General features: G+C 51.2%; 1 protein-coding gene across 1 annotated transcript in view; it reads right to left on the bottom strand.

The window, feature by feature from the left end:
• Cobl (cordon-bleu WH2 repeat protein) overlaps positions 1 to 16,793 on the bottom strand; it is a 144,622-nt gene that overhangs the window by 19,348 nt on the left and 108,481 nt on the right. Inside the window, exon 14 of the mRNA XM_033765283.1 lies at positions 4,153 to 4,453. Within this exon, the coding sequence (XP_033621174.1) occupies positions 4,153 to 4,453 (301 nt within the window). The remainder of the gene's footprint in view (positions 1 to 4,152; positions 4,454 to 16,793) is intronic.

Raw genomic sequence — 16,793 nt, forward strand, 5'->3', positions numbered from 1 at the left:
GGGGGGGGGTCTCCTCCTGGGATTTCATCTTGGCTGTACTGAAGGAGGAGCCGGAAGAGGCAGGGAGGAGGAGGGAAGGGGAGAAGAGGAGGAGGAGGAAGAGGGGAGAGAGGAGGGGAGGAGGGGGGAGGAAGAGGGAGGAAGAGACGAGAGAGAAGAAAGAGGAGAGAGGGAGGGAAAACAGGAGGGAAAAGGAGAGGAGGAGGAGGGGAAAGAGGAAGAGGGGTCAGGGAAGAGGAGGAGGGGGAGGAGACAGGCAGAGGAGTAAACAGGAAGGAGGAGGAGGAGGAGGAAGACTAGAGCACTTCTCTGAAGCCGGCTCACCAACTCTTTCTCTGACCCCTTCCCTGGACCCCACAGGACTGACAGCCCTAGAGCACCAATCCCACAAAAGGACCCTCAGGAAAGAGGACCGCAGAGCTGCCTCCTGAGATAGCAAGAACTGTGGGAAAAGTGGGTTTGAAGTGAGGGGGAGGCTTTTGAGGGGATTCATGACAGTGTGCTTTTTACTGTAATGTTTTTAAAAATTTAAACATTCGCCGTATTTCCAATCACTGTCTATAACTTTGCCATGTGCAGGGAGGAGGGGAAGGAGAAGAGCCAAGGAAAAGAGAACTTCCTGAGTGGACCTTGCCCAGTGGGGCTCCCTCAGCTCTTCCCAGACAGTACACCATGAATCCCCACCACACAGGGGAGGTAGTTAGGGCCCAGGCCATCACGTGACACCGGAAGAATGCACTCCGAGGACACTCGAGACCACCCCAGAATTCATGGCACAATGAACATTCAGGGCAGAGCTGGAAGGCTGGGCTCAGGCCGTGCCCGGCACATGTGGGGCACAGCGTGGCTCAGCCAGGCCTGTGTTAGGCTCCACGCCCTCCCCAGGACCCTCCTCTGGTCAGTCTTTCAGTCGCTGTCCCCAGACACGGGTGGTACCACCCCAGTCTGTGGTCCAGACAGCCAGGACGGCAGTCAGGGTCTGTAGAGGAGCAAGGGCTCTACTTACTTCCTGCCTGGTTCTCAGGGCACAGGCCCTGACCACCCCGGGCTGCCCCTGCCCACCCGCAGATGTCCCTCCCTGTCCAGGCCCCTGGGCGCTCTGCAGGCGTGAGCAGGAAGCTCCAGGGAAGGCGTGGATCACATGTAGAGAGATGCATCCTCCCCACTGCCCAGAGAGGGTGACTGGGGGCAGGGAAGACTTGGAATGAGGATGCTCTGTGCTCATCCTCGGTTGTACTGAGAGCATTGGCGTGTGCAATCTCCAAGGGCCTCGGCCACCTCAGCAGGCCAAGGGGCACCATGGTTTCTCTGCCTTTCCGAAGCACAGGCAGCAGCCACACAGCCAGGCAGCTATAACCTTGTTCCTCAGAGTGATGGGGTGGCCTCAGCACCCCATCCCAAGTGGGCACAGCCCTGTGTGTAGTCTGCCCTGATTCTTGACTTGGCTGCCCGCAATGAAAATGTGGGAGACATCATGTCAAAATCCACACATCTGGTTTCTCCTTGAAAATGAGCCACATTAAAGCTAGGCATGGTGGCACTGGTCTATAATCCCAGCACTCCAGAAGGCTGAGGCGGGAGGATTGCAAGCTCTAGAGCAGCATGGACAATTTAATGACTTTCAAACAAAGAAACCAACACAAAAAGGTCCATGTTAGGTCTGAAATCCCTGGCAGAGTGATGACTGGAACTAGGGAGGAAGGAAGTTGTTTTTTGGAAAAGGCCCAAGCTTTCCTTCCCTCTTGGGGGCCTCTTCTTACCTGCTGAGTCTCAGTTTCCCCTCCAGGTCCCAAGGGCACTGCCTGGAAGTCACCTGCATGCACCACAGAGCACGTTTAGGGCAAACTCCATGGACGTCTGGGTTCTCCATTGAGCTCACCCCTTAAAAAACCTTAAATCTCCTCCAAAACAATAGCTTTCCATTTCATGAAAAGTCAGGGGCTGAGATCAGATCCCAGTTCCTGGATCAACAGTTTAGTGCTGCAGATCTTGGAAGGCCCCACCCTTGGAAGGGTTCACTGTGCACAGCCAGTTCTGAGAGCCCTCCCAGACCTATCCAGCTCAGGGCACCCAAAGGCCAGGGCAGAAAGCAGCCCCTCTGGCTGCTGTCTGGATAAAGCCCCACCAGGCTGAGGCTGCAGACAGCCTTTGCTCTCCTGTGAGGATGGAAATCAGCCAGGGGCAGCCATGGAGGCAGAGTGAGTCCCGGCCACCTCCCCGGGCCATGACAGAGAGGTCTGATTAGCAGCAGCTCGAGCTCAGGCCTGTGCGACCCCACCAAACAGGGAGAGCAGCTGCTCCTGGCAGAAGGAGATTTTACTTTCTGTTAAGTGACGAAAAGAAAGTGACATCATCTTTATGTCTCCATGGCCACAGAAGACACAGATGGGCTCCACCAATAGCCTCACTCTGGGATGCAGGACGCAGGGACCCACACTGCCTCTGACTTTCTTCTGAGGAAACTGCACTTGGCCTGGGGATGCTCCTTCAGACAGGGAATCACACTGTGACATTACTAGGGAAAAAGAACCCCCAGCCACACCTGCTAGGTAAAACTGAATCAAAACAAAACGAGATGGAAGATACCACTACATGGACCAGAAGAAGACGGGCGTGTTCCTGTTGTCAACATCAAAACAAAACACAGGAAGCACGAAGGCACACATCAATTTTGGTAACTGACTTAGGAGCTTTAAAAAAATCACTTAAAAGAAAAAAAAAGAAATAAAAAGACTCACTTCATCTTATTTCTATTAAGGTTTCTATAATATTATTTATCTGATTAGTTTTTTTCCCCCCGGTTGTACTAGGGATGGGACCTGAGCCTTTGCACGAATCTATTTTCCCAGCTCTTCTTAGTTTTTATTTTGAGACAGGGTCTTGCTAAGTTCCTCAAGTTTCCCAAATTGGGTTCAGAGCTGTGATCCTACCTCAGGCCCCCAGAGTTCTGGGATTATAGGTGGGTTACGCCACACCCAGCTCTGATTATTTCTTAAAATTACTTAAAAACTGACAGGGGGAGAAGAGTGAACCCACCTTTTAATAGAAGAAGGTAAAAAAGAAGACTGCTGACAGTGGGGCTGTGTCAGAGGAGGGGAAACAACAAGTCTAGTGCAAACAACCATTGAACGGGACTGAGCCTTGTGCAGTCGGGACATCATGTCTGGGAGGGCTCCTGTGGCAGATTTCTGATGCAAACCATACCCCAAAATAAATCCCAGGTAAAGAAGAGCTCCAGCAATAGACAGAAAGCGACAATCGGACTTTACATTCTCCTTTTGGGCGATGGGAAGCATCTCTTAGATACCACAGAGCTTACACACTGGGGAGACACAGGGCACATTCAGTGACACCAGCGTTAAAAGCCAATTATGCAATAAAACACAAAGCTAAGTTCAGGCCACAGACTTAAAAACGCTGTATGCATTAACTGACAAAGAAGAAATTAATTATTTTAAAAAGGTAAAACAATATACATTTTTAAAGATGGGCAAAGACTGCAAAAAGGCAATGCATAAAAGAAGAAATTCAAGCTGCTGTAAGCAGGCAAGATGGCTGTCCATCCTTACTAAGGAAAAGGCTGGAAGTCAGAGCCAGGGAGATGCCATGGATGCCTCTGCTAACCTCAAGGGCTGGGGCAGATGTGGAAGACAGAAGTCATAGCCATGGGGAGACTGCTACACTGGACAAGCCTTTCACAGAGCAGGTGGCCAATATCCTATAAAGTTGGACCGACTCTTTCTGATGCTCTACTAATTGCTCTTCTAGAAAACTCTCTAAGCATCAACAGACCGATGTACAACTTCCTGATAGTTTCCAGTCCTGAAAAACTGGGCCAACCTAGGTGCCCATTAGTAAAGAAATGCATAAACAAATGAACCAGGCCTGCAATCCACGGGTGGGTCCTGAATACAGGCCGTGGAGCGGAGTGCTGGGAATGGCAGCATTGGTGCACGCTGCCAGGATGAATAGGCACAACTGCACAGGATTTATAAGCTCCTGCATGTCTGGGGCGGCATGGAGATTGGGCGGCAGAAAACCCCAGTTGGGGTTTGGACACTGCGCCCTGGTATGAGTGGGTGGTGAGTGGGTCACTATGACCAAGGACCCTCCATGGACGCTGACATCCCTCGTTGCCCGTCCACGACTCACCTGGGACACGACTTCCCGGGGCCAGGCCCCTCCCACGAGGGGCTCTTCTGGTGCCCTGGTTCCGGGGTCCCAGCAGGCTCCAGGTCGCTGCAATCTTCCTGGTCTGTGGCCCACTTTTCTCTGGGCTTCAGGCCGTCGTGTTGGGAGTCCAGAGAGACAATGTCGGATGGGGAGCTGACCACCCCCGAGTCCTCTGTTGTGTCCTCCGATGCGAAGCAGCTGCCCACAGACACAGTCTCCTCGGCCTCGGGCAGGACGCCGTTCACACTGCTGTGGCTGCCGGGACTCCGGGGCAGGCTCACTGCAGGACAGTCAGGACAGGTGAGCTCAGGCCACACCCACCCGGCCACCTCCCAGAGTACATTCCACCCGCCCAGCTCTTCTGGAATGTGGACAGAGGGCAGGGCACTCCCCCAGGCACAGAGGACCAGGCTCTAGGACGGCTGCACGGGGAGCCACGCGTGTGGTATGGCTGGAGGGACAGAAAAGCACAGACTTCGACCAGTCAGTCCCGCAAATGCGTATTCCTTGTAAGACAGGCAAACATTAAAATATTCAACCTAACACAGGCACCATGTGACTGCTTCTGTTCTGATGAGTCACCTGGATTCCTAGAGTTGTTTTAAAATAAGGCCTTTTGTGAGCTGGGCCTGGTAGTGCAGGGCAGTGACCCAGCACTCTGGGAGGCTGAGGCAGGAGTGCTGCAAGTTGAAGCCTGACCTGGGCAGCTTATTGACTCATCAAGACCCTATTTCTAAATAAAAAGGTAAAAGAAAAAGCCATGGTTGTAGCTCAGTGTAAAGGTCTTGAGTTAGTTCAATCCCCAGTACCTCCGAAAAGGTTCTTTTTTTAAAATGAGGAAAAATTAGAGTTCTTAAAAATATAAAGAAATCTAGAAGTAATAAAACCAGCGTGGAGACTTCTGACAAACTGCACAGTCACATGGGCAATGGAGATGCTGTCTCTCAGCACTTGGTAGATGCTTGTTTCCTATGTGAGGCTGCAGGTTTGGGTGTAAACCAGAGCCAGCCTTAGAAGGAGCCGACGGTAAAATGCAGGGGTGTCTGCCTGCGGTGAGGATCTTGGCCCCTCGGCATTCCATGGATGTGGGCTGTGGAGGCAAAGAGAGGCCGTGCTGAGCTCCCCCAGCAGCCTGTCCTGCCAAGGCAAGCGGTGCCTGTATCCCTCCTGACAGGGCTGCGAGGAGGGCACAGTCCCCCCTCCAGTGTCACAGCCCTGGAACCACAGGAGGTGCCATGCCCGAGCTCCAGTCTGGAGGACAGGAATGCAGCACTGCACAGCTGGCAGGGTCGCTGCTGGCTAATGCAGACCCACTGTTAAGCTTTGGGACACTTTGGGGTATGGGGCTTGAACACCTGCACTGTCAGCCTGGAAGTAAAGACTGGGCCTGATACAGTCAGCTCGAAAATCACTGATGTCCTCCCTGGGCCTGGAGGCCATGGGTGCTTCGGGTGCCTGGTGTGATGGATGGTCAGGTGCTGGCCCTGTGCGACCCCTGCAACACCCTGTGTCACCCACTCTCCCCCAGACAGCACAGCTCGAGGAAGCCGAGGGAACCGCTCACACTCGGGCTTGCATACTAGATCCCCAACAAAAACAGGAGGACAAACACACAAAGGGACACACAGTCCACAGAAGAGCTGGACAGGATAGCAGAGGAGAGGAGTGGAGCGGGCAAGCGGGAGGAGCTGGAGAAATGCTGAATGCAGTGAGCCATTCCCGGGCAAGATTGCCCCACGTGTGCGTGCCCAGGGTACCCTGGTCACACGCTTGTAGATGTGTCTGTTTCCCATAAACTGTGCAACACAGTTCTCGGGTTGTGGAAGAGCCGTTCCTGACTGCGCCTGAACAGGGGACAGTGCTGCCCTCAGGGCCTCGCTCCAGTGGCTGTAGCACAGAACAGGCCCTGTGCTCAGGTTTCCAACCTGAGGACCTGGGCTCACCAGTCCTGCTGCCACAGGGAGGGGACAAACACTCGAGCAGGGCCACGCCACAGCAGGGACAGTGTCCAGCAGGAGGGGGCCGGTCATGGGCGACGCATAAATGTCAGTCCAGCTTGCGCCCTGCTTCCCAGGGCTGTCCCTGGAATGTGACACCACCTCACTTCCTCCAGCAGGTCCCCAGCCAGGCCCTGGGTGGGAGGTTTGGTGGCTCCGGCATCTGCCCAGCCCCCAACCCTATGCAGGTTTCCAGAGGAATCGGGCGCAGAGGAGGGGCTGGGCAGGAGAGCTGGGGGGCCTGCAGCCCACTTTCACCCTTTCTCTGTCAAGCTGTGAGTTCGTGGAGCTTGTCTGGGTGTTTGAGACCCCTCAGAAGTTCTGAGATCGAAAATGCCACAAAAAGACTGGAAATCTGGGTGTAAATTAGGCCAACTGTAAACCCTTATGTCAACACACCGAGAGAAACTAAAAAGAGTGTGGCTGAAAAGTACGATGAATGCTTACATTTTTACAGCATCTGTGACAGCAACAGACGCATAGCCACAAATCCTCCTCCAGGGACTCCCTCTCCTCTGCAGCACACTCTCCCCATGGTTCCTGCCACCTCTGTAGAGACTCAGAAACTCCCAAGAGTCTGTCTTTGGCAGCGCTGTCCTGGCTGCCTCACTGTCCCGAATGGATTTACGGCATTTCCCTTCATGGTCACCTTGACTTTGGGAAGAATCAAGCGAGCAGTTGAAGACCCTCAGGAAAGAGGACTCCAGAGCTGCTGCAGAAAGTGGCGAGGACGAGGGGACGAGTGTGTGAACAGTTGCAGTGTGTGTGTGTGTGTGTGTGTGTGTGTGTGTGTGTGTGTGTGTAATGTGGCTTTTACTGCAATAAACTGCATTTTATTTTTTAAAATTTTAGCACCTATTCATAGTACACAATTACATTCCTGGTGGGGAGTTTGTACATTTACACAGCATTTTACTCCTTTCTTATCTCCGTCCCCTACGTGTAAACAGTCAGCGTGCTCAGGTGTACCCTGGACGCACACACCATGGAACACTCACAAATGCCTAATGCAGGGTGCAGCTCCCAGCTCCCCGCACCTCCCCTGGGGCCCTGCTGGTGTGGTCTGGGGTTCACAGCCCATCGGATCACTGGAACCTGTGAACACAGGAGAACATAGAGCTCATTTGGCCACCAGGCTGGGGGTGTCTGGAGGGTTGCCCCCAAGTCCCCAGTTTCCACCCTCACTGCAGACCCTGGGGCTCCAGACTCAGGGATCCTGAGGCCCCAGCCTGAAATCTGGGCAGCAGAAGGTGGAGCACTGCACTAAGAGTCCACATCCCATCCTCCAGCCAAGTTCTGCTCTGCACATTGGATAGTCTTTTTCTCTTTCTGAAATAAGCGAGTTGATCCTGACAAGTTTTAGAATCCTTCATAGATCTAGAATGTTCTCTGACATTTCAGATCAAGATATGGGGTGTAAACATCCTTGCGCAATTGATTGGTGACTAATTAGGAATCTTAGAAGGCACACAACAAGCTGGGTGTGGTAGTATACACCTGTAATCCAGTATTCTGGGAAGCTGAGGCAGGAGGATTGCCAAGTTTGAGCCCAGCCTGAGAAATTTAGCAACTTGACCTTATTTCAAAATGACAAGAAAATTGAAAAGGGCTGGGGTTGTAGTTCAGTGCAAAGGCCTTGGGTTCAATTCCCAGTACTGTTAAATAAATAAATAAATAAATAAATGGAATATAGCAATCCCTTTATCCTTTTTGATACCCTCTGTCTTCCCTGGAATTGGTCATTACTTTTAAATTAATTAATATGCTGATAGGTTCAGTTTTCTCTTAAGGTGTGAAAGACCTTTTTTGAACTCAAAAGGTCTGCAGGATTTGCAAATGTGAAAACATGTGCCCATTTTAAGCACAATATAAACTGACGATGAAATTCTCTTCCAAACGAATTGCCACAGAGCCTATGGAAGGACTAACAACTCTTCCCCTGTTACCCTAAATCACAGAACCCCGAGTTCAGACACCACTGTGTCTAAGTGGGACTGTGGAAGGTTCTTCAGATCCAGGGCAAAGGGAAAAGCACCAAGGACCCCTGTACCTCACTCAGACATGCTCAACTCCCTGCTGTTTCATCAGAAGGCTTTCTTTTATAGTCACCACAGGGAATTTCAGACATTCAATACAAATATCTGCCATGGACAGGCGGGCCCTGACTTGCACGTGCTTGGCTTGTCTTAGTCACTTTCCTGTCACTGGGACGTGACATCTGATACCCACAGTGTAAGAAGTGGCTCCCAGTTTCAGTCCAAGGCAGAAACAAGATGCGGAGGGGCCCAGCGGAGGGAAAGCTGCTCATCCTATGGCAGCCAGGAAGGAGAGAGAAGGGAGAGGGTGGGAAGGAGGGTCACCCTTCCAGTCATCCCAGCAACCACCTCTTCCGTCTGCACCCTACCTCCAGCAGCACCCGTGAGTGCATTACCCAGGCTGAGTACGGTGTCCCTGACCCACTCGTCTTCCCAAAGCCCCATCTCTGAACACTTGAAGAGTCCTGAACAACATTCTAGATCTACACCACGACACTCACAGCTTTTTAAACCTGTAATGGTGCAGACGTGGCAAAAGTTTATCAGAAACCGTATTCGGAATTTTGATCACTACCAGGGCTAGAACGACCATGGTCTGATTTTCTCCCTTAGCTGGACGGCAATGGTGACAGCAGCTCCTGGGGCCACACAAGAGAACCTTTGTCCTCTGCTGCAAGTACCATGGTGCGAGGGTGTCCTGGGTGCATCCTGCCCACCTCTGATGTCCCCAACTCAACGCGTGACTGTCAGGGTGTGGGCCCCTTCCACATGTGCTTTTCAAATGGACTCATTTTTATTGTTATTTCACTAAATGCCAATTAAAAGTCTTGTTCCCTATCATATTGCTTGCAAGCTGCTCATTATAAAAGGAGATTTCTCCAAAGTCCATCTCCCCAGAAAGTGTGTTCCAGAGCAAGACAGAAAACTTTTGTGTTCCACACTGATGCCACAGAGTTTGCAGGACGCTCATGGAATGCTTGTCCCCCTCAGCCCATGCCAACTCCACTCTGAGCTCCACGGGGAGCGTGGGGCCAAGCTGGTACACTGCACTGCTTGATGCTTTTCCACAGGTTTTTCCCGAAGCCTCCAAGTAAATTTGAACAACTGCATTCCCTCTTACATTTTTAATCAGCATTGGAACATTTCCTCCAAGAGTTCCATGGGTCGCAGCAGATGTACAACATATTCATATTTTTATATAAATATTTTATTAAAGGTGCAAGCCAGGGAGCCCGATATCAGTATTTATATGCCCAGCAAACATGTGATCGAGTCTTTCCTCAGAATTTCTGACTGTGTCTCCTTCTTCCTTCCCTACCACCCAACCGAATCTCATCTTCACTGAAGGACTTTATATTATACCTGCGAGTTTTTTTAAAAAACAAATTTTTGTATAAAATATGTATACAAATTAAATTTTAATTTTTAATCTCCTTTCACATGAGGCAGTAGTGTTCTCTTTGTGCATCGCTGTACAATGTCACCATGGCAATTTACACATGTATACATATGTACACACATACACATATACATATATGTGTGAGTTTTGTGGCTGTGGAGGTCCAGCCCAGGGCCTTGCTTATGCCAGACAAGCACTTGACCCAGGAACTGCACCCCCAGCAGCAGAAAAATGCTAGAAATAGCAAAATCTGTAAAGCAAACATGCAAGCCATCATGAGAAATGCATTACATAAGGAGGAGATGAGTCTTCTTTTTAATTAATTCCTCAAAAATGCCTGGAATCTTTATTGCTACAGTGAGGCAGGGCTTGACATAACCCACTCATACCTGTCATTCCTACAGGCTGAGCTCCAGGAGACGCCCCCTAGGTAACCAGAGCTGAGTTGAGGGGGTTCTCTTCTAGCTACATCGTCTTAGTCCATTTTTAAAACTCTTCCTCTGCTATAGACCAAAACTGATTTACTTGATTCTGTCGCAAGCATTATGCTTAATGATCTACTACCTGACAATTCAGGTCCTTCAAAGATTCGGTTGAAGAGAAAAATTGAAAGCCCACCCATGTTCAGAAGGATGTGCCACCAAGCCCGGGAGTCCTTCCTCTGCCCTGCCCAGGGCACTGGGAATGGGCCCACCCACCCCAGATATTGCCGAAGTACCCATGTGTCAAACTGGGTGCTGGGGACAGAGGCTCCAGCTGATGCTGGTGTGTCCTTGGGGACAGCAATTCCAGGAGGGACCCATGTGGCAGGACAACCCTGGAAGTGGACCCCCGTGGAAAGTCCTGGCATTTCCCATGGGGATGCGCAAGTGGATTACACCACAGAGGAGCTGGGTGGTGGCACTCATGGAAGATGCCACAGGAATACAGAAGTGGGCATCAGAGGACAGGGAGCTGCCTCCTGAACCCCGTGACGTGGCCGGGGAGAGGGATGTGGGTAGGTAGGGCAAAGTGCACATGCAGGGGCTGTATGGAAGTTTGGGTATAGTGAGATGCTGGGATCTGTGTCCTGTGGTGTTTACAAATCTGTGCGCACACACATGTGCAAATGCTCAGGAGCTGAGGTGCAGGGACGGGGCTCAGGACTCAGCCTAGAGACACCTCTGCCACAGCACCCGGGGATTCTGCCTGGCTGGCAGCTGGCGGCTGGCTGCCTTCCGTCCTCTGACCCCTCACCGTTTCTCAAGTTCAGCTGACTTGTGTCTCAGTCTTCAAAATCACAGTTTCTGGTGGGTGCTAGTCAGCATTTTATATGAATGTGCTTGCCAAAGCACCCACCCACAGGCAGGGGCCCCCAGAGACCGATGGCAGAAGTAACAATACAACTAGCTGACCAGAGACCACTACTGCATTCATATTTGTCCTTCTTGGACAAGACAATGAAGATCTGGAAAGCTTGGGTTACTCTGGGAGCCAAGCACTGCACTCTTGGTATCAACCCATCCCGATTCCCCATGGCCTGACTCAACTTTGGTTACGAGTGCCTGTTAGAAAATTCCCATGTACCCCACATAAGACAGAGCTGTGTTCCTACTGCTACCTGTTACAAACTGCAGAGGAGAAAGCCATGGCTTTTCCTGCTGGCATCGTCCCCCTCCCTCCTGTGTCTGACTTGTTCCATGGTCTGGCAGGAGACCTGCTCCTCATTGTCCTCAGGACCGAGCGTGGCAGGGAGGAAGCAAAAACTGACCATATGGCAGCCAGCGGATACAAGGACTGGCCCAGCCATGGGCAGAGGTCCCAAGCCGAGTCCAGCAGGCCATCAAAGGACCTCTCACCAGAGCTGTCGGAGAAACTCCTTTGAGGGGCCGGGACAGGGGCTTCCTCACACAAATGCTGGCCATTTGCACTGATCATGGGAGCAATTTTCCATGGCTGGAGAGGAACACAGCCCTAAGATTGTGCTTCAGTCCGTGGTGGGGGGCAGATGCCCCCATCCCAGTACTTTGGGAGGCTGAGGTAGGAGGATTCAAAGTTCAAGCTCAGCCCAGGTAACAGTGACTTAGCAAGACCCTGTCTTAAAAAATTAACAGCTGAGGATATAGTTCAGTGCTAAGGGCTTGAGTTCAATCCTTAGTACTGGAAACAAGAAAAAAAGATTTGTTGTTTGGAATTTCCAGTTATATGAACAAAACAAAAACAAACCTGTCAGATACAAAAAATCTTTGATATACTTCTGTTTCTCGGGACTAAAGAATCTTATATAATAAAGGTCTAAATTTCCCTGATTTTGCATAAATACTTGTTTTACATGATGATGCTTCTCTCACAGAAACTTTTATCCTAAAACTGCAATAATTTGACAGTGGATGTTATAGGTCCTTCCCTTCCCTGATGTATTTTCCTTGGGTTGTGCACTCGAGTGTGCCCCTAACTTGGGGCACTGATAGATGTGCATCTGGAGTGCAGTTTGGAAGCCCTGTTGTGTCTGAGGTCACCTCCACTGAATCTTTATCCTTGGCTGTAAGCCTGGCCAACTGCAAATAAGCTTATGATAAAACTCCTCTTCTCAGCTCCTCTGTTTTCCTGTGTTTTGCCTTACAGCGGAGAACCCACATGCAGGGCTCTCTGTCTCCATAATCGTCTCTAGAAGGAAGTAAGACTTTCCCTCTTATCTGAATGTCAGAACTCCCAGACCAGGGATTTAGCTCAGGGGCACCATGCCTGTCTCATAAGCACAAGGTCCTGAGTACCAAAAACTAAACTAAAAAAAAAAACAAAAAAACCCACTCCTACCAAAAGGTATTTAAATGTACTTTTTACAAGTGATATATTTAATTTCCTAGAATATTTTGATGCTCATTTGTTGATTTTCAATAAACTTGTTTATCAACTGCTCTTGTTTTATGTATGTGATAATTCATTAGAATTTGCTGAAAGTATTTATTTAATAGTTCTGCTCTATTTCCTAAATTCTAAGGAACTCCACTTCCTTCAGTGTTAACATATCTGATCATCATACTGTGTCTCTTTCAGGCATTGAAAACTGGCTGGGGACCCTGGGCTATCCCGTGGGCTTGGATGGAGGGGTGGCAATGGGAGGGAGCAGATTTCTTTGGCACCTGGGATGATTACTGTGACTTTACTTTGGGACAGGAAGTCTAGTAACAGCAAGCAGCCCTGATGTGGCACCGGGACCAGAATTGGGCTGAAGGGACCTCCCTGGGTGGAGAGTTTACTTGGGATGAAGTCTGTGTCAGCCCAGATGGCCCCTCGCTGGCTGTGATGGGCGGGGCTTGGACTCAGTCCTTTTGACCTTAAGTTTCACACTGGGGCGTTTTGGTAAATCAGTAAACAGAATTCTTCCTCTCTGCTAATGTCATGGCATTAAAAGTTGCCTAAAATAGTAAACTACTGACTAATACACTAGATAGCCCAGACAACACTGATATTCGAAAACCACAGCTTGAAAGTTAGGTTATGACAGTTTGCAGCATTCAAATGGAAAAGCTGCCTTATTCACTCCTTACTGCACCCTTTAATCTTATTTTGCAAATTATAAAAGCCCCACCAATAAATCATTTTACCAGTGCCCAGTATTTGTATGGAAGAAACATATTCTAAAAGGATTAAGTCCATTCATAATCTCTCTCTCTCTCTCTCTCTCTCTCTCTCTCGTGCGCACGTGCACGCGCGCGCGCGCACACACACACACACACACACACACACACACACACACACACACACGTCAGGGAAGAGTCAAACTAAGGTTCTCTCACCCAGAAGACATGAGCAGAATCTTACAGAGAATAATTGTGTTTAAACATTTAAGCTCTCCTTTGCCAAAGGATTTTCTCCATGTTCGGGCTTCCCTGCCCCAGCCCCTGTTCCAGCGGTGGGAGGAAGTTGCCCCTCTGTCCCTGTTTGAAGCCCTTGCTGCTCTGCGGGGCCCTGTGGAGGACCAGGAGGGACCCCGGAGGACAGGCAGTGAGCTCTGTGCCCCCCAGCCCCACACAGTCTCCCCAGGACAAACAAGGCTCTGCTCTGGAGTCCACTCCTCTGGCACCCTCTTCCTCCTTCAGCTGGGCTCCTGCTGCCCAGGTCTTAGGGCTGCTGACCTGGGTGACACAGGAAGAAGCCATAACTGTCGTGCTGGGCACAGAGTCCTACTGGTCCTGGCCATTCCCCCCACCCAAGTTGCTCAGACCATGGTTCCTGCATTGGGGTCCCTCAGGGGACGCATTCTAGCAGCGGCTGCCCAGCCGTCCTCCCTCGGCCAGGCGGCTTCCCTTGCTCTCAGTGGTGCTCTGTTGCGGACAGGAGGCAGGGCTTCCTTGCCGCCCTGGGGGGCCACCTGGACACTCACGTCTGTTGTTGGCTCAGCTATGGCCATGGAAGTCTCGTCCAGTCTTGCCCTCCAGTGTGGTGTTCTGTTCTTATCTCGCTAAAACCCGTCCCTGCAGTGTTGCAAAGGCCGCACCCTCCCAGCAGCTTTTAACCCTGGCAGGAAGACTTGGCTCTCGGAAAGCATGGTTGTTTTCCTCTGTACTAGCAGACTCAGAGTCAGGGCACTCTGCATACCTTCTATTTACCTTATTGGAAGTTGTCCTTACCTGCTCTCAACAGTTGAAGGTGATATTTTCTTCTGAAAAATGTGAGTAAAAGAGCACTCATGGAGAGTACCTGAGAATCACCTCAGAAAAGCAGAATGACCAAGTGACCCACAAAAAAGACGTACTGCAAGTATTTGTAAAGCATGCTACAGATGAGAAGGAAAGAAACAGCAAGTGGCCTGGCTCCTCCTGTCAGCACCTTTGCCTCAGCCCTGCCTACTGAGGCCCTCCCTCTGTGGGCCATCTTATTATTTATTATTTTTCTGTAATCAATTTACTGCCTGCAGTTTGGGATGGATGTCATAGCATGAACTGGGAAGGCTCCAAACTCCTGCCTGGGTCTGGACTGATGAATCAGCGTAGGTGTTGTGTAATACTGAAGACTCATTCCAGTGGGCGCTGGCTCCAAGACACGTTCCGCTCCAAGTAATCTCAGAAATCCGAAAATGCTGCTGTGCCATAAAACAGGAGTGGCAGGGCTAAGTGAGTGATAATTATGCTCTTTACTGAGCTCTTTGCGTACATAAACGCGTGCGCGCACACACACACACACACACACACACACACACACACACACTCCCCAGGGCACCTGAGTCTGGGAGAGTTGAAGTTGCACTGACTTTCCCGGCAGCTCTCCTGGGCCAGAGATGTACCTGCAGGCGACAGTGACATCGGCCTTCCAGCCGAGAGCCTGTCACCTGGGGAAGCTGCTATAGGTCTGCTCACGGCAGGGCTGACAGGCTACAGTGCTGGTAAAGCAGATGCTTCCCACACAAGCCGCCAGTCTACCCCACAGTCACAGTGGCCCGAAGTGACTTCCTTAATTGGCCGACAGCACTCGCATAAGCAACCCCAATCCCCAAAATAACCTCCACGGGCTCTGAGGTTGGACCTGAAGTGGGGCGCTGTCTCCCGTTTCTCTCCCAGTCCTTGGAGGGTGGCAGGCTCCACCTCTTCCTCTTCACACAGGCAGGAACATCGGCCCGGCCACCTCATCTACCAGTGCTTTTCTACCTGGCTTCTTTCAGGCTCTAAAGTTTAACTTCCCCCTTTAGTTAGGTCGGGAAAATGCAAACAACGGCAATGAAAATAATCACTCATTCCCAAGGCATCTGCTACTGGGTACATTTGGTTGCTTTTCCTTCTCATTTTTTCTTTTGAAAGAAACCATCAGGGCACACATGTGACAAAACTGACATGCATGAAGAGAGTCACACCCACCATGCACTGTCGGGAGCACCTGCCCTCCCCAGCAACCTCCAGACACTTCCTCTAAGCCCTTGGTGCCAGCTTAGACAGCAATGCCACACTGCCCAGTTCACTTTGGCTTCAGTGTGTCAGGCTTCAGGCTTTGACTCTGGCGCCTGTAAAATGGGGACAAAAATACCTGTCATCACTCCATCAGGGGCTGCCACTGGGAGACACACACATGGGGACAGCCAGAGGAAAGTTGGGGACACAGATAGTCTTAGGGAGGGTGACTATCATTGCCATTTTGATCTGTTATTGGGCAGCAGGCAGGTGTGCCAGGGCTGACTGAAAAATACAGTGAATGTTTAAATCTTTAAAAACTTGGTAAGTAAAGGACACATTGTCAAGAAGGATGTGTGTGTCTGGAGGGGAAGGATTTTGAGAGGGTTTCATGGCAATATCTTTTACTGTAATAAATGTTTATGTGTGACCCTCCCGAGCTGCCTCCAGGGCACATGTGCAGGTCCATGGCCAGGTGTCAGAGGTCGGGCACCCTGCAGGGTTACATGGGGAAGCCTGTGGGGAGCACAGTCCTGCTCGCTCCTTGGAGCCACCATCCACCAGCCACAGAGCAGCGCCCACCACAGTGTCCCTGTCTCGCTCTGCAGGGAGGACTGTGGCAGGGGCTCGTGCCCACAGACTTGCCGCTCTCTCTGGTCTCTGCCACCTTGGACTACGAGTTTGGCAGGACAGTGGAGTGGCCTGTTACACTCCGGCAGCTCCAGCTGGACGGCAGGACCTTGTGGGGCTGGGGTGAGCTCTCCCAAGACTGTCTGTGCTCAGTCAGTGTCCAGGACACGGCACTGCTCCCCCAGAGCCAGGAGCCACAGGTGGAAGTGGTGAAGCACCACTTACCATCACGCCGGTGCCCCATGGAGCCACGGGTGCCCCTCCCACAGCCGATGGCCCCAGGCCCACCAGAGGGAGGAATGGGTCCTGCTGGTCTCCTCAGGCTACTGGGTCCCCGGGAAGCTATGGTGTTGGTGGTGCTAGGGGGATGATGGTGTGGACACGCACTGGGAAATGGAGACAGCGAGCGAGGGAGGGAGGAGCACATCGGGAACCCAGGAGAGCCCTGGTTACGCACCCTGTGCCTAAGGCCAGTAGGAAATGCAGTGGCTGGATCCAGGGAGGCCCTTCAAGAATGAGGGTTAGGGTTGCCCCATTGGGTGAGGGGCCAAGCCCAAGTAAGGGTCTTTTCGAAGGCCAAGGAAACACAAAAAATGGGAGAAGAAGGTAGTTATAAACACCAGCTGTGACCATGTGGCCGGTTACAGAAGCCAGACTAGAAAGTCAGAGGCACCTCCTCCTTGTTCCATTAGGG

Source organism: Fukomys damarensis, unplaced genomic scaffold (genome assembly GCF_012274545.1).
Source record: "Fukomys damarensis isolate Sample0158 unplaced genomic scaffold, DMR_v1.0_HiC HiC_scaffold_17, whole genome shotgun sequence".
NCBI lineage: Eukaryota > Metazoa > Chordata > Mammalia > Rodentia > Bathyergidae > Fukomys > Fukomys damarensis.